This window comes from Parambassis ranga, chromosome 20 (assembly GCF_900634625.1).
Source record: "Parambassis ranga chromosome 20, fParRan2.1, whole genome shotgun sequence".
In the NCBI taxonomy this organism is placed as follows: domain Eukaryota; kingdom Metazoa; phylum Chordata; class Actinopteri; family Ambassidae; genus Parambassis; species Parambassis ranga.
In genome coordinates this window covers 3,348,337-3,370,671 of record NC_041040.1, presented here as the reverse complement: position 1 = coordinate 3,370,671, position 22,335 = coordinate 3,348,337, and the positions used below count along the sequence as shown (strand labels likewise).

Genomic DNA, 22,335 nt, shown 5'->3' with positions numbered 1-22,335 from the left:
CTATTGAGAAAAACATTTAGGGCTTTTTCTTTCATCTGAATATGTTTTTTGTTCCATGTTGGATAATAATTTGCCTCCTCTCACTCCGTGCTTTGCATCTTCTATAAAGCTCTCATTTGCATTTCCAGCTGCTCCAAGATAACTTCAGCACATCAAGTAATGCAAAAGCAGCTTCACTACAGCTGGTACGTTCGAGGCACCGCAGACGTTTCCAAATGATGTGTCACAGACAGAGCTGCAGTCATGATAAGTATTCAGAGTCATGATGCCAGATCAATAACAGTCACCATCACCTCTCCACTCCTGCTTTACAGTCAGGAAGCTTTTGCTGAATGGGAACTCTCTGCCTGACTCTTCCTCCTCCTCCTCCTCCTCCTCTGTGTGTGGCAGGTTTGAACATCATGGATGGACTCCCAAAGAATCAGGGGTCAAAGGTCGGACACCACCCCGTTACTTAGCAACCTTTGCAGCTGAGAGAGAGAGAGAGAGAGGAAGAGAGAGAGAGAGAGAGGGAGAGAGAGGGAGAGAGAGAGAGAGAGAGAGAGAGAGGGAGAGAGAGGGAGAGAGAGGGAGAGAGAGAGAGAGAGAGAGAGAGGGAAGACAGAGAGGGAGAGAGAGAGGGAGACAGAGAGGGAGCTACTGAACATTCCTACAAGTCCTGATGAGATACCATCCGGAGGAGTGTTTGGTGTTTGTTCTGCTGTAATATCATCATATCTGAGTGTTGCAGGACCAGTGTGTGTGTGTGTGTGTGTGTGTGTGTGTGTTGCTGCTGCAGTCCATTAAGTCATTAAAGTTTCATCCCCTGTGATGAGCAGCAGCCCCTCAGCTGCTCCCTGTGGGCTGTTTGCTGCTAAATGTCGATTTGAAGCTTCGCCTGCTGCAGAGTGATGAGACTCATTTCTCTCATGTTGTGATAGAGCTCTGAAGACAAACAGTGTGTGACAGTTACTGAAGCAGGACAATGGTACAGGGACGATGTGTGATGATCGGCTCTCTAGCTCCCCCTGCAGGGAATAACTCGCTCTGCTGTTCCAGGACAAAAACACTGCAACATGCTGAAAAACACTACTACTCTATTTAAAATGATTAAAAAATAATAATAATAAAAAAATACAATGTATTTGTCAGAACCACTAAGCTGTTATATACCTGTTACCTGTTTAGTTGTTCTAGATTTCAATCATTAAATGAAAATAGTTACTAAAAGGCAGAGTATATACAATAACAGTGTTGTATCTCTCTCCTTCATCCTCTCTGTCCTGTCTCCCTCTTCTTCTTCTCCTCCTCTACCAGGCTGACTGGCAGCAGGAAGGTTCCTCCTTATGAGTCGGGTCCTGTTCGAGGTTTCTTCCTGTTAAAAGAAGTTTTTCCTGACCCTGTTGATCTGACGGGGGTTCAGGCTTTGGGTCTCTGTGAAGAGCTTTGAGACAATTCCATTGAATTGAATTATAGTCCATCCTGTTGTTGCTTTATTTAGGTGCATTTATGTATGTGATGTATTTCCAGTGATTCCTTCTAGGCTGTATTATTATTACCTGTGTGCTGCACCTGTGCACGTCCGAGTTTAAATAAAGGTTGAAAACAAAAGTGTCATCAGTGTTTTTAAATCTCTTTCTGTTTAAAGTTTAAAGTTAAACATGTGGCTGAATTAACAGGAAGTGTCCTCTCACTGGTTTCCGTGCAGTACTTTGATATTTCTGAGATGATACGGGGCCTTTACTGTCGACGTCGTGCAGACGTGACGGTTCTCATCTTGAACCAAGTCGGCCATCTTTGACCCGTCCCGACGTCTCGCGAGAACTGCGAAGTCACGTGGACAATGGCTGGAGATCGCGGATATTAGAAGGTACTTTTCTGCTTTATTTACTTTGTTAGGGATTAAAATACTGCGTTTACACAATGGGTTTATAAAAATCCGACGATGCGTTTGCGCTGTCTGCGGCCGAAAGAGCCGCTCGCGGCGTTTTGTGGCAGCTTACGTCGACAACACCGGTGCAAACCGTGAAACCTTCGAAATAAGAGCACAAGGTTTTCCGCGCTTTTCATCACTACGAACACAGTTAGCTTTAGCCTCGTCCGGTACCCGCTCCGCTTCGACATCACGGCGGTGTGAGCCGCACGGTGTACGCGCGGACGGTGCACGGAGAGCTAATCGATGCATGTAAAGAGAGCAAACCGCCGGCAGAAGTCATTTTAATCCATCTACGACATAGCTGTTAGCATTAGCCGCAGCCCGGGGCCTGCTCAGGAAGCGGGCGGGAGCTTTTATTTTCCAAAACTGTGCTTCTCACCTGTCAAAGGCTGTGGATCCAGAGAAATACAGCAGCGCTCAGAAGTCATCATGTACACAACAAGTGCTAATTTACACTTTTATAAGTTCGTCTTCATGTCCTCATGTGTCCAACAGAGAAACGGACAAAATAAAGAGTGGACGAGGATTCGAACCTGTGACCTGCTGCACTCCTGACGGTAAGTTTACAGGAACATGTCTGATGGGTCATTTTAAATTTAATTGCAATACAAGCTCTGACTTTGAATATTCGTAATGTGGGGTGTATATTAAATATAAGAATAAGACAATTGTTCATTCATTTGATTGGCTGTTGCTCTTCAGATGTAATCACAACAACCAGTATAAACATACATCAAGTAAAAATAGTGCTAATTAAACCTTTTCCCTCTTGTTTGACTGTTAACGAGGCGACAAGTTATAAAAGTTTTTGGTCGTACATTTGCTTTTTATGTCTGTCCAAGTTTTTTTTTCTGATATATTTCTCATAATCTAACTTTAAATGTCAGAAACTGTCCCTGTGAGTGGGAGGGTTGGGCGATATTGGCAAAAAATTCATCATGATTAATTTGACGATTAATTGATGACTATTGCACTGACATGTTTTTGACTCTAAATCGCCACATTGTTCTGATCTGATTCTGACAAATCATCAGTCAAGTTAACCCCTTCATTCTAACAGGTTAAAGTAGGAAGCCATGTTTGAAATATGTATTGATAACAGAGGCACAAACTGCTTCAAACTAATGATGAAGCAAACGTTTAAAAGCTTTGTCATTCAAATGTTCTAATCTTAAGGTCACAGAGCAGAGCATGTCAACGTTAAAATTAAACAGGACAAATAAGTTCAGAAAAGTCACATCAGTGATTATTTCAAGTTAAAAAGTGTGTCTGTGCAAATGAACCTGTGACCGGAATATGTCCCACACTAGTGCATGTTTTCAGCAGCAGAAAAAAACAAACAAACAAACAAACCAGACAATTCCACATTTAAATGTGTGTCTGTGCAAATCAACCTGCGTTACGTTCTTCCAGCGCTTAGTTTGGTCGCAAGGAGCACGATGACTAAACGTACCGTGGATTCTCGGCTGAGTGGAAATTCTTTCCGACATCTGCTGGAGGAGACTTCGCTGTTGTAATGTTTTCCTATTTTAAATAAAGATCGGGAGGGCAGCTTCTCCAGTCGGAGTTCATTCCTTTTATCCAAGCTAACATCCAGTTGCTATGGCAACAGCCAACGCTCCACGCTTCACACCTAATGCATGAGAGGCACTATACACTACAGCTGTAGTCGGCGTTGTGGCCTTGTCGCGCTTTCTTCAGCTTTCTTCAGCTTTCTTCGTGCTCCGGCTTATGGTGACAGACGTTGAACCTCTGTTAGGGACGTGCTGCTTTGCATGATTTACCTGAACACCACTGCCTTCCACCATTATTGTTATTGTGGGCTCACATGTGCCCGCTTGCGGGTGATGGTGAGAGTATGTCGCACACAAAAAGGCATCATCCTGACGAGGCACTAATCGCTGTAATCTGTAAGTGGCAAATATTAATCGGTGACAGTTTTTCTGACGATTAATTGCACACGATGCGATTTTGCACAAGCCTAGTGAGTAGGATGAACATTGAACGGCACAGTAACTGAAGACATTGTTGGCGTTCTTTGTTTCTGCAGGTGTTTAGTTACATTCTGTATTCAGACAAGCTGAACTCTGAACTTCCTGCGGACTCTCTCCCTCTCTCCCTCCCTCTCTCTCCCCCTCTCCCTCTCTCTCTCTCCCTCTCTCTCGTACCAGCGGCTGTGATGGCTCATGTCTCCAATCATGGGAAGCTGCTCCTGCAGCGCCTGCATGAGCAGCGGGAGATGGACTTTCTGTGCGATATAACAATCATGGTGAGAGACGTGGAGTTCAGAGCCCACCGCAACATACTGGCTGCGTTCAGTGAGTACTTCTCCTCCCAGGCAGAGAAGGGTCAAGAGGTCACGACTTTAGATCCCGACAAGGTCAGCCGGTACTCTCTGGAGAAGCTGCTGGAGTTTATCTACACTGGACAGATGAACCTCAGCAGGTAAACGTCTAAATCGCCTCGTTTCGGAGAGAATTGAGGTCGTTTCTTGATTGAATGTTGTTTTTTATTTTATTTTTTTTGTTTCAGCACCAGACAGGCAGCTGTGCGCCGAGCTGCTGTCTTCCTTGGAATGCCAGATGCCACAAAGTATCTGGAGGAAATCCCTCACTGGTCTGAGCCCAGCGAGACGTCCCAGTCAGAGGTGGATAAAGAAGCTGGCCTGTCTCCTCCCAGTCCCGGGTCTCCCCGCAGCCCGAGCTCCCCATTTCCTCTGTCTATTGTTGCCGTTTCAGCGGACTGGCAGGAAGAGGGGAGGGGGGAAGGCCAGGAACAGGATGGTGACGTCAAACAAGTATTTGTGGAAGACGGAGACAGAAGCGATGACGACTACACGCCAAAGAGCGCTGGAAGAGGACAGGGCAGGAAGAGGGGCAGGAAGCCGAAGAGTTTCAGCGGCGAGCAGGCGGAGCCGGGCAGCTCGACTGAAGACATTCCCAAAATTCAGAGTTACAGGGGGAGGGGGCGGGGCAGAGGGAGGGGCAGGGGGAGAGGAAGAGGAAGCTCCAAGTTTGAAGATGTGACCGCGTATGATTCTGAAACGAGCATGAAGGACTTCGGTGACACCTCTGCAGACTGGAGCCCCTCGCAAGAAGAAGAGTCTCCAGCCAAGAAGTTCCGCCTGAGCAGCGGCGAGGGGAGGAGAGGGCGAGGCCGCGGGAGGGGGAGGGGGCGAGGCAGAGGGAGAGGGAGAGGCAGAGGCCAGAGGAGGACGGAGGGGGAGGCGGAGGAAGCGGGAGAAGGTGAGGGAGATGGAGAGGAGAGCACTGAGATGGGAACAGAGGACTTAGAAGATGAGGAGGAGGAGGAAGAGGAGGAGGAGGAGGAGGATGAAGAAGCTGGTGACCAGGATTTGTCAGAAATGGGGGAGCTGACGCTGTCGTGCACCGAGTGCAACAAACTGTTCAAAGATGTGAGCAGCCTGCGGAGACACGAGAAGATCCACAAGGGGCTGAAGCCGTTCTCCTGCATCTTCTGCTCCAAGACCTTCAGACAGGCCACCCAGCTGAAAACACACCTGCGCATACACACAGGTGAGCTGAGCCAGGAGCGCTGCACATCAGCCGCTGAGGGTCGCTGTGTGACAAACACTCTGCTTTAACCATCAGGCGAGAAGCCCTTCAACTGCTCCGACTGTGACAAGTGTTTCGCCCAGAAGTGCCAGCTGGTGGCTCATCGCAGAATGCACCATGGAGAGGAGAAGCCGTACACCTGTGAGCGCTGCGGGTTCAAGTTTGCTACCTCATCGAACTACAAAATCCATATCAGGTAAAGTAGACTGTGGACTTTGCCTGCATAATTGTGGCTCATCGTCCTGCTGCAGAGCGATTCTGAGACGCCTCCATGTTGACTTTAGCAATATAAAAAAAAAGTGTTCTTTTTCCCTCAGACTGCACAGCGGGGAAAAACCCTACGTCTGTGACATCTGCGGCCAGGCGTTTGCTCAGTCCAGCACGCTGACGTACCACAAGCGACGGCACACCGGAGAGAAGCCGTACCAGTGTGATCTGTGCGGCATGTCCTTCTCCGTTTCCTCCTCGCTCATCGCACATGCACGGAAACACACAGGTGAGACGCATGTGGTGGAGCATCTGGTCTGGACATCTGACATCCAGAGTGTCTGGCTCAGAGCAGCCATTTACTTCCTTTTTGCTTCACAGTGCTGCTTCCTCTTGTTACAGTGTATTATGTGTGTGTGTCTCTGTGTGTGTGTTTCAGGCGAGACCCCGTACAAATGTTCACAGGCGAAGTGTGATGCAAAATTTGTCACATCCTCTGAACTAAAGAAACACGTGCGACGACTTCACCCAGGTACGACATGTCCGTAGAACAGTGTTATTACCCGGGGGGTGTTTGAATGTCCTCACAGTGTGTGTGTGTGTGTGCAGAGGGGAACTCCGGTGTGCAGTGCCTGCTGTGTGGAAACAGATTTGCCAGCGTGAAGAACATGATCAAACACCAGGAGAAGGCCCACGCCGATGAAGTGCGGCAGCACAAGGAGAGGGCCCGAGCTGGTGAGGTGTTTGTATATGAAGGTTTCTGTCATGTTTAATCCAACACGAGTGTCTGACGGGGTTCTGTTTGTCGGAGCAGTGGTCCTCATGGCCTCCAGTCATCCCGTGGCCTTCGTCCAGAACAAACTCTCCCAGGAAAACAAAGCTTTGGTTTCCATTCCTGAAGGCGAGCCGGCCAACCCCGAGCCAGCCACGCCCACCCCTAAAGCCATGGCGCCATCCACAATCTCATGTGAAAACGCCGAAACCAGCACGGACACCGCCGCCATCATCCAGGAGTTCAAGTCGGAGCCTGTCAACCCCCCTCTCAGCGCCGCAGACCAGGTGACCTTCGAAGCCGACCAGGAGCAGACCATCAACTCGGAAACCCTCCACGCTCTGGTGGAGCAGCTGCGGCCGCCGCCCTCCCCGGCCCCGGGCCTGGAGCAGATTGTCATCATCAGGACGGTGGACACCGCCGAGAACAACCCCCCGCCGCAGTGAGGCTGTGCAGGGGGGAGGAGCCGAGGGGGCGCTCTGCTGGAACACTGGAACAGTATCAGAGTCATCTCGAATGAGACGCTGTGAATCTTATTACAACATGGACTCTGTTCTCCGTCATCATTTGTGTCAGTGTGGCTGAAAGTAAACAGGAAACACACCTGCAGGTCAGACCGATCGATCAGTCAGCAGTTCTTAGTCTTTTAAAAGACCCAAACCATGCGTCCACAGGATGGAAGGAGACAGACAACGTTCCCTTATAAGAGGCTGAAGTTGGAAAATGTTTTTACCCCTATGTCTGATTAAAAACCACTTCAATGATGTATTGATAATCAACATAACTGACAGTTTTGTCAGTGCAGCCATTTTATTTTGATGAATAGAGATGTTGAGCGTGGTTTTAACGGCCTGGAATCACCCTGTCAAAGCTCTGCAGCGTCCGTAGAGTATCCACAAACATTTTATCCCACGCTTTCACTGGATAACCTTCTGAACATCCGTTTGGTGCCAGCGAGCAGATTCTTGTCAGTTACATTGATTCTCAGGTGAGCTGCAGACCTAAACATTACATCCTGATCTCACCAGTGTTCCTGCTTTTACCCTTAGTAATAGAATCATGTGAGCTGAGCTCGCTCGGCTTCAGTCCCTCCATTCAACCAACCAAACGCCTCTCTGACTGAGCTTCTGTGGCGTGTGGCTGCAGCTCTGTCAGCTGCTGTGATGTCATCCACGGCGAGCTGTGAGGCGGCGGCGTTGTTTTATAGTTATCGTAGTAAGTGTAGGAGCCTTTTTGTCGCTATGAGATGTACGTTTTTATTGATCCCACAGTAAATGTTGCACTCTGCAGTGTTTGACGTGACGGTGGCTGCATTGATGTGAACACAGTAATTCAATAGAAGCCATTTATTTTCTGTTAAAGCAGCTGTTTGTTTTCTTTTAGATAGATCTGCATTACCTGTTCTTGTATTCACACATGCAAGTTCACTACTGTATAAATACTGTACAACAGAGAAAATAAATGAAGACAAAAAGGGACGGCGGCCTCTCATCATTTCACTGATCATATCAACACATCCTGTCACATGCAGTAAAGACTGATAGAAATCTAAAGGGATATTAAGTCATATATAATAGTTAATCTACAATTAAATCTTGAAAAAGCATTTTCTTAGAAAAATGTGCTGCGAATCGCTGAAGAATCTGAATTTTGAGCTGAATTAGTTTGAAGACATGGTGAAAATGAGCGTTTGAAGCCTGGAGCTGACGGAGTTAAATAGTGTGAGATTTCAGGCTTTGTTGTAAAATCTTTGCAGGCTCTCAGCTTTGAGACTCGGCTCGTATGAGAGTGAGTGGTGTAGAGAGGTGGAGGAAGTGCTGAAGCTCGGTACTTAAGTAAAAGTACAATTACCCAGCAAGATATATACTCAAGTAAAAGTAGAAGTGCTGCATCAACAATCCTACTTAAGTAAAAGTCTTAAGTACTTTTAAATGTACTTAAAGTATTAAAAGTAAAAGTACTCACACTGAATATATATGATTGATTTCCACCACAAAGGATCTGAACAGGTTAAAATAATGAAAGAAATTATCTCAAAGTAAAATAGTTTGAAAATATTAATGTAGTTTAAAGTTTAAAGAAAGAGGATGAGTTTGAAACGCGCCTGTTCCTTTTGTCCTTCGCGACGCGCCGTCCGCTCCTGTTACCATAGCAACCCAGCAGCGCTCCAGCCGTCAGCATGGCGAGTCCGAGTCTCTCCGAGGTTTATAAAGCTGTGTGCGCCGAACACCCAGTGAAAACAAACCCAGATGTTCTGGAGGTTTTACTGAAGACGAACCCGGCGGGGTGAGTTTTTATTTCAAGTCACATCACTGCAACTAAAACTTTAGCTAATGCGGCGTTAGCATCCTCAGCTAAAGTAGCTCCCACGTGATGTAAACAAACGTGTAAGTTCTGCACTCATGTTACCAAAAGATTTTCACTCAGCCGTTTTCTTATTGGTTTTTATTTAACTAACCTACATGTTATAGTGTTTATTTAGACTATTTTTGTTTTTTGTTTTGTTAAATTATTAGAAGTGAATTCCTGTAAAAGTAAATTACAAATACACAATTATAATTAAAGCATTGAAAAGTTTACCAAAGCAAAAATAATAAGAGAAATGACTGTGAGTCCTCAACGTTAGGCGAAAGTCTCTGTCACCAGTTATTCAATCAAAAAGAATTAATTTAAGTCATTAAAATGAAAATGTCTCTGTCTGTGTGTGTCTGTGTGTGTGTCTGTGTGTGTGTCTGTGTGTGTTCGTGTGTCTGTGTGTGTGTGTGTCTGTGTGTGTGTGTCTGTGTGTGTGTCTGTGTGTTCTGTCTGTGTGTGTCTCTGTGTGTGTGTGTCTGTGTGTGTGTGTCTGTGTGTGTGTCTGTGTGTGTTCTCTGTGTGTGTGTGTGTGTGTGTGTGTCTGTGTGTGTGTGTGTCTGTGTGTGTGTGTGTGTCTGTGTGTGTGTGTGTGTGTTCTGTCTGTGTGTTCTGTCTGTGTGTGTGTGTGTTCTGTCTGTGTGTCTGTGTGTTCTGTCTGTGTGTGTGTCTGTGTGTTCTGTGTGTGTGTGTGTTCTCTGTGTGTGTCTGTGTGTTCTGTGTGTGTGTGTCTGTGTTTGTCTGTGTGTGTGTGTCTGTGTGTCTGTGTGTTCTGTCTGTGTGTGTTCTGTGTGTGTGTCTGTGTGTGTTCTCTGTGTGTGTGTGTGTCTGTGTGTGTGTCTGTGTGTTCTGTCTGTGTGTGTGTGTGTCTGTGTGTGTGTGTCTGTGTGTTCTGTCTGTCTGTGTGTGTGTGTCTGTGTGTGTGTGTCTGTGTGTTCTGTCTGTGTGTGTGTGTCTGTGTGTGTGTCTGTGTGTGTGTGTGTGTGTTCTGTGTGGTGTTCTGTGTGTGTGTCTGTGTGTGTGTATGTGTTCTCTGTGTGTGTCTGTGTGTGTTCTCTGTGTGTGTTCTGTGTGTGTGTCTGTGTGTGTATGTGTTCTCTGTGTGTGTCTGTGTGTGTTCTCTGTGTGTGTTCTGTGTGTGTGTCTGTGTGTGTTCTGTGTGTGTTCTCTGTGTGTGTCTGTGTGTGTGTGTTCTCTGTGTGTGTGTCTGTGTGTGTTCTCTGTGTGTGTTCTGTGTGTGTGTGTCTGTGTGTGTTCTCTGTGTGTGTGTGTCTGTGTGTGTGTTCTGTGTCTGTGTGTGTTCTCTGTGTGTGTGTGTGTTCTCTGTGTGTGTGTCTGTGTGTGTCTGTCTGTGTTCTGTGTGTGTGTCTCTGTGTGTTTTCTGTGTGTGTCTGTGTGTCTGTGTTCTCTCTGTGTGTGTCTGTGTGTCTGTCTGTGTGTGTGTTTTCTGTGTGTCTGTGTGTGTCTGTGTGTGTCTGTGTGTGGCAGGAACTTCACCTTGAAGCTGGCGGGGAACAACAGACTGAGGCCCGTCCAGCGGCTCAGTGACGCCGACGTCCTGGTTCTGTCTAAATGTCTGAGACACAGCCAGCGTGTCACAGGTGAGCGGGCGGATCCAGCTGAACGCGGCTCCAACAGGAACCTCAGGTGACTTTACTCCGTCTGTACCAACAGGTCTGGATGTGAGCTACAACAACATCGGAGACGTCGGAGCCGGGCACATCGCTGACCTGCTGCGGGTACACGTGGATCCTCCTGTGTTCATGGCGTCATGTCACAGCTGTTCATGTTGAACTGTGTGGTTTCTTCTGAGCAGGAGGAGAGTTCAGCTCTGCAGGTTTTGGACTTGACCTTTAACGACATTCAGGCGGCCGGAGCTGAGGTCCTCGCCAGCAGCCTGCAGGTTCACCCTGAACTCCTCTTACAGGCCGTGACCTCATGTAGCCAAATAAAACAGTAAAGGCAGAGTCACGGCCCTCAACACAATAATTACACAGCAATGATCGTCTGACATGATGAATGATGAACCGCTCATCACTCTGTGTGTGATGGATGATGAGGTCGTCTCTCTGCAGGGGAACAGCCGCCTGCTGTCGCTCAGGATGTCTGGAAATAAGATTATGAACAGAGGAGCGATGCAGCTGCTGAGTGCTCTGCAGCAGAACCACACACTGCAGGAGCTGACGCTGGCTGACTGTGACCTGGTACACACACACAGACACACACACACACAGAGACACACAGAAAACACACACACACACACACAGAGACACACACACACACACACACACAGAGACACACACACACACAGAGACACACAGACACACACAGAGACACACACACACACACAGAGACACAAAAACACACACAGAGACACAAAACACACACACAGAGACACACAGACACACACAGAGACACACAGAAAACACACACACACACACACAGAGACACACAGAAAACACACACACACACACACAGAGACACACACACACACAGAGACACACAGAGACACAAAAACACACACACAGAGACACACAGACACACACAGAGACACACACACACTCACAGACACACACACACACAGACAGAGACACTCACACACACACAGAGACACACACACACACACAGAGACACAAAAACACACACAGAGACACAAAAACACACACACAGAGACACACAGACACACACAGAGACACACAGAAAACACACACACACACACAGAGACACACAGAAAACACACACACACACACACAGAGACACACACACACACAGAGACACACAGAGACACAAAAACACACACACAGAGACACACACACACTCACAGACACACACACACACACAGACAGAGACACACACACACACACACACACACAGAGACACACAGACACTCACACAGAGACACACAAACACTCACACAGAGACACACACACAGAGACACAAAAACACACACAGAGACACACTCACACACACAGACACACACACACACACACAAACACACACACACAGACAGACACAGACACTCACACACACTCAGACACACACACATAGACACACTCACAGACACAGACACACACAGACACACACACACTCACAGACTCACTCAGTGCACGGCCGTGTTCTCCTGAAGCCGCTCTGAGCTCGCCTCTCTCTCTCCACAGGCCTCTCAGAGCGTGATCGCCCTCAGCATCGTGTTGAAGAGGAACGCCGCTCTGCGCTCAGTCGACATCAGCCGGCCGCTGCTCTTCAGCCACCAGGTACCGACACACACACACACGGCAGCACGCTGGGGGGGGGGGCACTGCTCAGCACACTGACGTATGGCTGCGTGTCTCAGGAGGAGTGGGCGGAGCACTTCTCTGAGATGCTGGCAGTGAACTGCAGGTTGGTGGAGCTCCACCTGGGGAAGATGGGGATGACCGACTCTGGGATGGAGAGGCTGGCCGAAGGCCTGAGGCTGAACTGCAGCCTGCGCTACCTGGACCTGCGCTGGTAAGGAGGGGAACATTAACTGTGGACGCCCGGTGCTGAGCTTCCTGCAGACCCTGCTGTTGTCCTGGTTCTCTGCAGTAACCGCGTGACACGTGACGGCGCGCGGCGTCTCGCCGAGGTGCTGAAGCAGAACACGGCCTTGGAGATCATCGACCTGTCGTCCAATCGGATTGAGGATGACGGTGCTGCGTACCTGAGTGAGGCCATCGCCTGGTCGGGCTGCACCCTCAGAGAGTGAGTACGACAAAGACCTCAGCCTCTGAGACACACACAGACACACACACAGAGACCCACACAGAGACACAGACAGAGAGACACAGAACACACAGACAGAGACACACACAGAGAGACACACTGACACACACACACACACTCACACACAGAGACACACAGACACACACACAGAGACACACAGAACACACACACAGAGACACACACACAGCCACACACACAGAACACACACACACAGAGACACACAGACACACACACTCACAGACACACACAGAACACACACACAGAGACACACTGACACACACACACTGACACACACACAGACACACACACACACAGACACACACACACTCACATGTGTGATCCTCTACATCTTTAGGCCTGAAGGGGTCGAGAATTCACTGTATATGTAGTTTTCTGAAATTATCTGTAGAACCCGCTGCGACCTGCAGCTTCAGCTTTGCTGCTCTCCGTCACTGTCTGCCAGGCTGTCAGTCTGCAGCAACAACATCCACAGGGACGGGCTGCTGTCGCTGGCTCAGGCCATGAGAGAGAACGCAACTCTGTCTCACATCTACGTCTGGGGAAACCACCTGGAGGAGCCCGTCTGTCGGGTAAAGTCTCCACACACACGTCAGCCTCGTGTCGCTCTTGTACCATTAGACAACGAGTTTCCTCTCCCAGGCCTTCAGTGAGCTGATATCCAGCGGCCGCCTGCCGCCGCAGCAGACGGACGTCAGCGCGTATGAGGTGGACGGTCGGGTGTTCCTCGCCGAGGTCTTCCAGAGTCTGAGGAAACAGTTCTACGGCGTCGTCGACAGGCATTTGGACTCTGACAGCACGCTGGACGTCACCACGGACACGTCCACAAACAGAGGAGGCCCCGCGGTTCTGCAGCTGCGCTAGAAAACAGCAAACGGCTCACACCCCACAACACACACAATAAAACTCTGAACTATAAACTGCAGTGTGAGACGTTTTTAATCAATCATGTTTAAGTGTTTTCAGTTTGAAATGATCTGCGCGGACGCTGTCCTTCAGTGGAGCATCATTCAAATCACTGTCCCCTCAGACCTGGAATCATGCAGCTACCCTAACTTACTCCTCAGACTGAATCTCCTCAGGATTCTCCTGATTCAAGCTGTGTGCTGCGTCTTTAAGGTCCGGATCCCACTCCAGCAGGGCGTCCCTCCTCCTCAGACTGTGGCTCAGCTGCTGTCTCTCCTGAGACCCCACGATCCACCTCTTCATTGCCAGCCGAGCCAGCGCCGGCATCCCGGGCAGAGCGCGGAGCAGCGCGGGCAGCCAGGCTGAGCACGGGCCGGAGGCGGAAGGTCGCAGGCTGAGGTCCACGTCCTCCAGTGAGCCCAGGCCTCCTGCCGTGAACAAGGCCGACCAGCCACCGTCGCCCACGGAGCCATTGTAGGAGAGGTCCAGCAGCCGGAGGGAGGACAGACATCCACGCCTGCACACGGCAGCTGCAGACAGACGGAGGACTGGTCACTGATGGAGGCTTAGTTCTTCCTAACAAACTGTTCAGACAACTGTGGGTTACCTAGGTGACGCAGGTCATCAGTGGTGAGCTCACAGCTGTTGAGGCGGAGCTCCAGGATGACTGACGGCTGCAAAGCATCCAGCAGCAACGGCAAGCGGCCACCGATCACTTTACACCAGGAGACATCCACACTGCGCAGGTACGGCACTGCCAGCGCTGACACACACACACACACACACACTGCATCATCATCATCATCATCATCATCATGATGTGTGTGTGTGTGTGTTTGTACCCAGAGCGGTGAAGGACTCTTCGTTCAGGGCGCAGCAGTTGAGCGGCAGCCGCCTCATCTGTGTCACGGTGAGGGCGGAGACCAGTGGGAGGACCACGCCCCCTGTCTCCTTATTGGACGAGACGTCAAGTTCTGTGAGTGCCGTCAGAGCAGGAAGCACCTGGACTGGAGACAAGAAGATCACGTGATCGACACAGGTAACCAGCTGCTGCAGGTCAAACAAGACGTTCACTCACTCAGGGCGTCCAGGTCGCCGGGCGTGAGACAGCACAGGTGGAGGTCCAGGCTCTCCAGGTGCGCGACGTGAGACAGGTGACAGGTGAGGCGGCTCAGTCCACCAGCCAGGCGCCTGTTGCAGGACAGGTTCAGCTCGCGCACAGAGGGGAGGCAGCGGAGCGATGCGCCTGTAGGACAGGATGAACGGTGTGATTGTGTATGTGATCAGAAACGTCCGTCAGTTCCTCCTACCGAGCTCATCCAGGCTGTCTGCCATCAGACCACACCCCTGCAGGCGAAGCGTGGTGAGGGAGGCGGCGTGAGAGAGGGAGGCAGCCAGCGCTCTGAAGCCGCCGGCGTCTACTTCCTGTGTGAGCTGAGGGTTACAGGAGACATCCAGCACACAGAGTCTGGGCAGAGCAGCCACCATTCCTCCTGAGAGACGCACACACACACACACACACACACACACACTGTCACTGACATGAACAGTCACACAGCCAGGCAGCCATCAGGATGCAGTCAGTACCGAGAACAGCAGCATCGGCTGCAGTGAGCTGACAGGCCACCAGGTGGAGCTCCCTCAGCAAAGGGTGGAGTTTACCCAGCAGGCATTGCAGAGCGCCACCGCCGACGGCACCGTTCCAGGACAGATCGAGGATCTCCAAGAGAGGGATGCAGGTGAGCGTTTCACCTGCAGCCAATCACAGAGAAGAAGACACATCTGTACACAGAGACGAGCCCGATGGAGGCCTGAGGGTCGGAAAACCCACCAAGAGCAGTGACATCGATGACACTCAGCCTGCAGCCGCAGAGCCTCAGCTTCCTGATGTTGCCCACGTGCTGGAGGTGAGAGGTCAGTGCCGCCAGGCTCCCACCGATCAGCTCGTTCCAGGAGACGTCCAGCTCTTCCAGCTGAGGGAGGAACTGAAGCAGCGTCGCTTCAGGAGGGGCAGAGACAGGGTCACTGTGTGCTGATGCTGAGGAAGCCTGAGTGTGTGTGTGTGTGTGTGTACCGAGCTCTAGCAGGTCTGTAGCTGTCAGATCGCAGTGACCCAGGTGGAGGCTCCTGCTGTCGGCCTTCTTGCCCAGCCTGTGCACGAAGGCACACAGGCGGCCCCAGCCGAGGGGGGACTCACCTTCTGTGCACGCTGCAACACCTGAAAACACACACGTTACACACACACCTGACGTGATGCCGCAGGGGCTCAGGGGTCAGTGTGTGGTGTTCACTTCAGGGTCTCCATGCAGGCGCTGAGCCTCATTAAGTCCCTTCCTTAATCTGTGGGTTTGATTTTGAAACAGTCCACACACACCTGTGCTCTGTCCTCGGGCCCCTCCGCCCTCCACCTCTCCATCCTCGGGGATGCCCGTCCGCTCGGAGGTTCTGGACAGGAAGCGTCCCAGCGGCCTCCTGTCAGACGGCGCGCGCTTCCTGCGGATCTGATTCATGATGACGTTGAGGGCGGAGCGTCTCTGGCTGCCGCCTTCCCGCCCCCTCGAACCATCTGACCGAAAATGGAAGGACTGATTCTCACCAACAATAAACCATCACATGATAAAATAAATCATTCTAAAAAGCTCCTGAAACTAGCTGCTATCTACTGATTATGAGTTATATTAGCTGATAATGACGTTAGAGCCATATGACGCCTCTGGAGCCTGAATGCAGCTCACACGACGTGTTTTACTAAGAAACTCAAGTTTTAAAGAAACAAAATCACCTGAGACCGTTTTTCTACGACGGACTGAAGCTTTAGAGAGAGTGTGTGTGTGTGTGTGTGTGTTGAGAAGTGATCTCACCTGCAGACTCCATGTCAGCCTGAAGACCGAACACGATCAAAGTGTCGTTTTAACGTGTCTGTTACAAAGAGCCCCTGAACGCACCACTCTCAGAACACCTGCTCAATGATTCCGCTGGTTTCTAGAGTTTTTTTTCCACTTCTGCGGTCCTGGCTGTGCACCTGCGTGACGTCACGTCCCGTGCTCGTCAGGTGGATCATCCCGGAAGTGCGACGCCCTCAGCAAAGTTGTCTTATAAAGCTCCGGCATCAAAGGTCGTTTGACCTTCAAAATAAAAGCACCTAAAACCTCTAACCAGGCGGTTCATGTTTTTCTAATTCATATGTAAAATATTAACTTTTCTGTTGCTATAACGACCAGCGTTAGTTTAAAATAATGAGTGTTCAGGATTTGTAAACGTGGTCTGCTTGTTCCTCAGACCCAGATCAGTGAGAGAATCCTCCCTCACAGGTACGAACAGCAGCAGAATTAGACTCAGAAGAATAAACGACAACTCAAAATTTTCCTTCCAAATTTATTTTATTCGATCTGAAATCTGTGGTCAGTCCAGGATGGCCTCTGCACTGAATGCACTCCTGGTCGCTGGAGGATTGTTAGACAGTCTAAAACACCTCCTCTCCTCCGCCGCGCTCCTTCAGCTCCAGCAGGAAGACACTGCAGAGGAGGGCGAGCGGAGAGGAGGGAGGAGGCGTCTTTAAACCACCGACAGTCCGCGCTCTGTTCCCTCCGTCCTCCTCCTCCTCCTCACGGAAAATAAAATAAAAACAAACAAAAGCCAAGAAGAGTGGGATGGTTGTGTCGTCGGAGTTGGTCTCCTTAGTCGTCGTCCACTGTAGGTGTGATGGTCACGCCCCTCCTGATCTGTCCCCAGCCAATCAGACTGAGAGGAGGAAGCAGTCGTTACATATCAGCCGATAAAACGTCACATCAATGACGTCCGCTCCGATTCTTACCGCCAATGTTTCTCCACACGTCGACTCAGTGCGATCTTCTCTCCAACCTCTGTGCAGACGGGGTTGGTAAGGACGATCTTGGCCAGATCAGCCTTGACGGCGCTGACGCGGCCGCCAGTCGACAGTGAGCCGATGTTCACCATCAGCACTTCGTTCTTAGACAGTTTCTGGACCTGCACGTGCACAAATTCACACAGGAAGCCTTTGTCACACCGCTCTTTGCCTCATCTCTCTCTCACAGTTTAGGAGAGTTTGCGGTGCATTCTCCATAACGCACGACTCACCTTGGCGGCCTTCTTGTCTCCTTCTGTGCGGACACCCAGCAGCCTCCTGAGCAGGAAGTAGGAGATCTCCAGCTCGGTGAAGATCTCTGGCAGTGCTCCAACGGCGCCCAGCACCTGACCCACCATACGATCGGCTCGGCACAGCGTCGGGTCAATCTTGGTGCCCACACCTGCACACAAACACGGCCGGTGATTTGTCTGTACTGCCCGCAGTCAAAACAGCTTGAGCCCATCTTGAGCGTCTGTTACCGATAAGGCCTCCGGGTGCAGCATACTGCAGGTCGTTGTGCTCGGCGAACAGAGAGACGATCTTGGAGAAGATGGGTTTACACATGAGCTTTCCTTCCTGGTCTTTGGACACGATTCCTGGCCGCACTTCGATCTCCTGACCCACCTGGCAGTCACAAAGAGAAGAGGACGACAGTTAGGACCGCTACAGCGCTACAGGTCTGAACCTGGTTTTTAATCCGTGCTCACCTTGAGCACACCCTTCAGGATACTTCCTCCTGCCACGCCTCCTTTCAGGTCATCCACCTCACAGCCGGGCTTGTTCACGTCAAAGGACCTGATGACTGAGAAAAATGAAACAAAACATTTTAGTCGGAGAACAATCGGTGAAAAATAAGAACCGTGTTTTTGTCTGCTTACCAATAAGTCTGGGCTCAGATGTGAAGTCCCTGACGGGCACGGGGATCGTTTTCACAATGTACTCACAAACCACCTCGATGTTGTACTTCAGCTGGGCTGAGATGGGAATGATGGGAGCACCCTCAGCTACTGTGCCTGCAGACAGAGACGTTCAGCTCGTCATCTTGGAGCTCAGAGTCCCAAACTCTTAGTCTTATATCATTAAAAGTCAGATGAACTCACCCTGGACAAAGGCCAGGATCTGCTCGTACTGCTCCTTGGCCTGGCTCTCCTTCACCAGGTCAATCTTGTTCTGCAGGATGAGGATGTGCTTCAGCTTCATGATCTCTATGGCGGCCAGATGCTCCGACGTCTGTGGCTGAGGACAGGACTCGTTTCCCGCTGGAGGATGGAGACAACACCAAATTATCCCTTCATAACACGCCAGCTCCATCAAAGCTTCTGTGTTTATCTCCAGGGGGGATATAACTTGCCAATCAGCAGGAGGGCTGCGTCCATGACGGCAGCTCCGTTCAACATGGTGGCCATCAAAATGTCGTGACCAGGACAGTCCACAAAGGACACGTGTCTGTGGGAACGAGGAGAAGGAAGCTGTTACCATGCCCACACGGATGACCAACCTTCCACAGACCGTCGTTCCCGTCGTACCTGACCAGTTTGAAGTTGCCCTTAGTGCCAGGGATGTCTGTGGGAAATTCATCGGGGGTGCTGCTGCCACACGACCTGTAGCACTCCGGCCGGGGACAGCTGGGGTCGTCCAGCTTGTAGACCTGCACAAAGATGAAGGTGAAAGGGAGTTCCTTTAAATAGACGGCTTCAAAGATGAATGCCTCGTAAATCGCATCACAATGAAGTGCAATGCAGTTTGTTTATACAACATTAGGAGGTCACATGGACTTTGTAATATGTCCAAAAATAAATGAGAGTTATCAGAGATGCAGGAAGAGCACGGAGCTGCTCAGTCCACTCACCTTAGCGTTAGCATATCCTAGCTTGATGGTGATGTTCCTCTCGAGCTCATTCTTGAACCTGACCGTGTGCACACCAGAGATGGCCTTCACTACTGTGGACTTTCCGTGGGCCACATGACCGATGGTGCCTGGAAGAGAGAGAGGGACAAAAATCAATCGCTGATCGACTCCCACAGAGTCAACATCATCAGATCTGAGCAGCTGTGTCCTGGCTTTCATACCGATGTTGATGGTGGCTTGTCTGCTGATGATCTCTGGAGAGAGGGGCGTCAGGGTCGACACATTCTGCCAAGAGAGCGACGTACATTAGACACACACACAACAGCACAGGGACCCTCAGCCTCAGGTCGGCCCCCTCTATTTAATCCAGGGGGTGAATGGGAACAAAGGCGCACACACACTCCCACACACAGACCCACACAATACATAACAGATCTGCCTGCTGAAGTGCAGGTTACCATTGCTTTAAATTATATTGCTGATGCCCTAAATGAGCCATGAATAAATAAATAAAGCAGTAATAATAACCATCAGTCTGAACAGATGGAGCCAGCCTGAACGGGCTCCCTGTTTTATCAACATACAAATGATGCTGTTTTAATTCCCATAACTATGTCGCCACATTATGACTCCAAACGTGTGTCTCGGTGTGGAACGTCGATAAACCGGGAGCCGAACATTACTCGGTCTCTGCCAGGAGCCTGAGCGGCTTTCTGGGGTCGACTCCCCGCCGGGCCTATCGTCATGCGCCGGGTGGTGGCGACACAGCACCGGCGGCCGTGACTCTTGATATCTACGGCCTCGTCTGTGGCCATTTTAGCGACACAACGGGCCAACAACCACCGACGTAACACCACGAGACTGTAAACGCCGCTAAGCGGACACTCACCAGAGTATTTAGGTCTTGTTTGGCCAGGTGAGGCTGACCAAGCGTTGTACCAGACTCGTCGCCCGCCATCTTGAATGAAAAAGGAACGAAGGAGGCGGCCGCGGCGGATGCCTGATCAGCCGAGACCACTGTCCTGAAACCACCCAGTAAACCAGACACATTTAAACTCTCCACCGGGGGACACACACTACCTCACAGCTTTAGAACAACAGTAGTGGTAGGAATTTATTTTTATTCGTTAATATCAGCTGTACTTTACACCTCGCGTGATCCCTCCGGTACTTCTAACGGGGTCCTTTCTCAGCGGCTGATGCAACTCACTTCCTGTGCAGCGGACAGATCCTTTAAAGAGCGCAGATCATCTCTGATCATCACAATCCATCAACCATTTAATGTCAATCAACCGCTCACACGTCTTTATTTACTCTCCCTACTTCAAAAACACACATTTATTTGACCCATGCGTCCGGTCCGTCGCCGTTTAGTGACGTCATCGCTGACTTTTTCTTTGTAGTCTGTTCGTGCAATGTGTAGTTCTCTTCAGTGATTCAACGTTAAAACATATGTGACACTAGAAAAAAGGACATTTCCTGAAGAAAGTCTGGTCGCTGCAGCTAAAGCTTTGAAGGATTGATCTGAACTGATGGAGAATTCCGAGCTTTGATGCCTCTGTGTGTCAGCCTGTCACCATGGTAACAGCAGAGGAGACCTCAAACACCACTCCACCTTTGAGAGCCTGGCGCGCGGAAACGATTTGGAATTAGAAAATTCTGAATACAAGTTTGATAGAGCAGCATCTGATGAGCGTTTTAAGACTAAAATGGAGTCTGTAGCTTGAAATCTGTAGGAGGAGATACATTTGGCAGATGACACCGAAATTGCTTAATATTTGAAAAACAAAAAACAATAATTTAAAAAAGAAACCCCTCTACCCCAATACGCTGCGCCAAAAAACGTACGGAAGAATAAGAAAGAAGAAGAAGAAAGAGGGTGAAGAACAAGAGTGTGATTCACACTGTACCTGAGGAAACATCTCTGACACAAGGTCGCTGTCACGTTGCTTGAGCTCCTCTGGTTCTTTTGCTTCCTGCTCACGTTTCAGCTGCTCTTCTAAGGAGGACCTGTCCTCTGACAGTTGGCTGATCTTACTGTCTTTTTCCTGGACGGTCTCATTGGCCTTTTCCAGGTCATTTCTCACAGTTAAAAGCTCGTTGGCCAGCTCCTCAAACTTGGAAGAACACTGGTTATGTTCTTCGGCAGCCTTTCTTAGGTTTTTGTTTTCTTCTGTGAGCTGTTCACACTTTGCCATTAACTGTAGTATCGTTGTCTGCTGTCTTCTCTGCAGGCTGTTCCTCCAGTTCCTCCCTCTCCTGCGTCGATCGAGTTTTCTCCTCATACTTCTGTCCTTTCTTTTCACGCTTCTCTCGTTCTTTCTTTTCGCGCTTCTCTCGTTCTTTGCTCTCTTTCTTCTCTTCTCGTGTTCCTTTCTGAATCCTCTTCTGAATAAAGTCCTGAAAAGTCCTGAACATTGTTGATGAATCCTTGTGTCTCACTCTGTGTCGCTCAAAAGTGCTCATCTCTGTCACCTCTGTGGTGGAGGTGACAGAGAGGAGGATACTGAGGAAACTCCTCAGTATTCGTAACAACACGTCTCACCCCCTGCACGACACACTGCTGTCCTACAGGAGCACATTCAGCGGTAGACTGAGACTACGAGGAGCAGCACAGAACGCCACAGGAGGTCCTTCCTGCCAGTGGCCATCAGACTGTATAACTCCTCCCCTTTCTGTAGGAGAGGAGCTAGATAATCATGTCAGGCATCACTGTCATTCCCTCCACTGGTCTATATTATGTTTACTTAGCACCTTACATCTCCATATTTGTATCCATGTATCATATATTGTGCTCACTTGGATTATAGTGACACTTATACTTATACTCTGTACTTAACTGCATTTATTGTGACTTGATACCTCTGGCACAAGAATTTCCTTCGGGATTAATAAAGTTTTATCTTATCTTATCTTATCTTAACAATAACTAATGTGGAAAAGCTTCTTGTGCATCAGCCTGTCACCATGGTAACAGCCCTGCCTGCCTGCCTGTATCCATGGCAACCTGAATGTTTATCAACTGATTGTTGGTTTTAAATTATGTCTTAATGGAAGAATGACCGGCACTGTCCCCGAACAGCTGGCTGTCAGGGCAAAACAGTTTGGTGTTCAGTTTAAAGAGTGACA

The 22,335-nt window shown here is 49.7% G+C and overlaps 4 protein-coding genes across 6 annotated transcripts in view; 2 read left to right on the top strand and 2 right to left on the bottom strand.

Moving 5' to 3' along the window:
- LOC114452823 (NLR family CARD domain-containing protein 3-like) overlaps nt 1–22,335 on the top strand; it is a 1,046,161-nt gene that overhangs the window by 771,163 nt on the left and 252,663 nt on the right. The gene's annotated exons all lie outside the window — the stretch shown is intronic.
- Nucleotides 1,797–7,947, top strand: LOC114452888 (myoneurin-like). The gene is made up of 10 exons (XM_028432418.1): nt 1,797–1,849; nt 2,411–2,472; nt 4,087–4,360; nt 4,448–5,094; nt 5,200–5,451; nt 5,527–5,686; nt 5,808–5,986; nt 6,137–6,229; nt 6,307–6,432; nt 6,512–7,947. The coding sequence occupies exons 3-10, from the start codon at nt 4,095–4,097 to the stop codon at nt 6,913–6,915; spliced, it is 2,127 nt and encodes a 708-aa protein (XP_028288219.1). The 5' UTR covers nt 1,797–1,849; nt 2,411–2,472; nt 4,087–4,094; the 3' UTR covers nt 6,916–7,947.
- LOC114452853 (leucine-rich repeat-containing protein 31-like) lies at nt 13,319–16,535 on the bottom strand. Of its 2 annotated transcripts, XM_028432364.1 has the most exons (11): nt 16,351–16,535; nt 15,864–16,055; nt 15,564–15,707; nt 15,321–15,488; nt 15,077–15,241; nt 14,800–14,982; nt 14,568–14,735; nt 14,332–14,496; nt 14,097–14,252; nt 13,644–14,019; nt 13,319–13,438 (listed from the first exon to the last, which is right to left on the bottom strand). In XM_028432364.1, exons 1-11 carry the CDS (start codon nt 16,361–16,363, stop codon nt 13,345–13,347), a joined length of 1,824 nt encoding a protein of 607 aa, XP_028288165.1. In that variant the 5' UTR covers nt 16,364–16,535; the 3' UTR covers nt 13,319–13,344. The 2 variants fall into 2 exon arrangements, with proteins under 2 accessions (XP_028288165.1, XP_028288164.1); XM_028432363.1 differs by having other exon boundaries at nt 15,321–15,707.
- Nucleotides 16,851–20,228, bottom strand: LOC114452859 (eukaryotic translation initiation factor 2, subunit 3 gamma). Its single transcript, XM_028432371.1, has 12 exons — nt 20,096–20,228; nt 19,428–19,491; nt 19,207–19,334; nt 18,884–19,005; nt 18,709–18,803; nt 18,458–18,616; nt 18,236–18,370; nt 18,065–18,159; nt 17,837–17,981; nt 17,588–17,757; nt 17,304–17,476; nt 16,851–17,230 (listed from the first exon to the last, which is right to left on the bottom strand). Exons 1-12 carry the CDS (start codon nt 20,162–20,164, stop codon nt 17,167–17,169), a joined length of 1,419 nt encoding a protein of 472 aa, XP_028288172.1. The 5' UTR covers nt 20,165–20,228; the 3' UTR covers nt 16,851–17,166.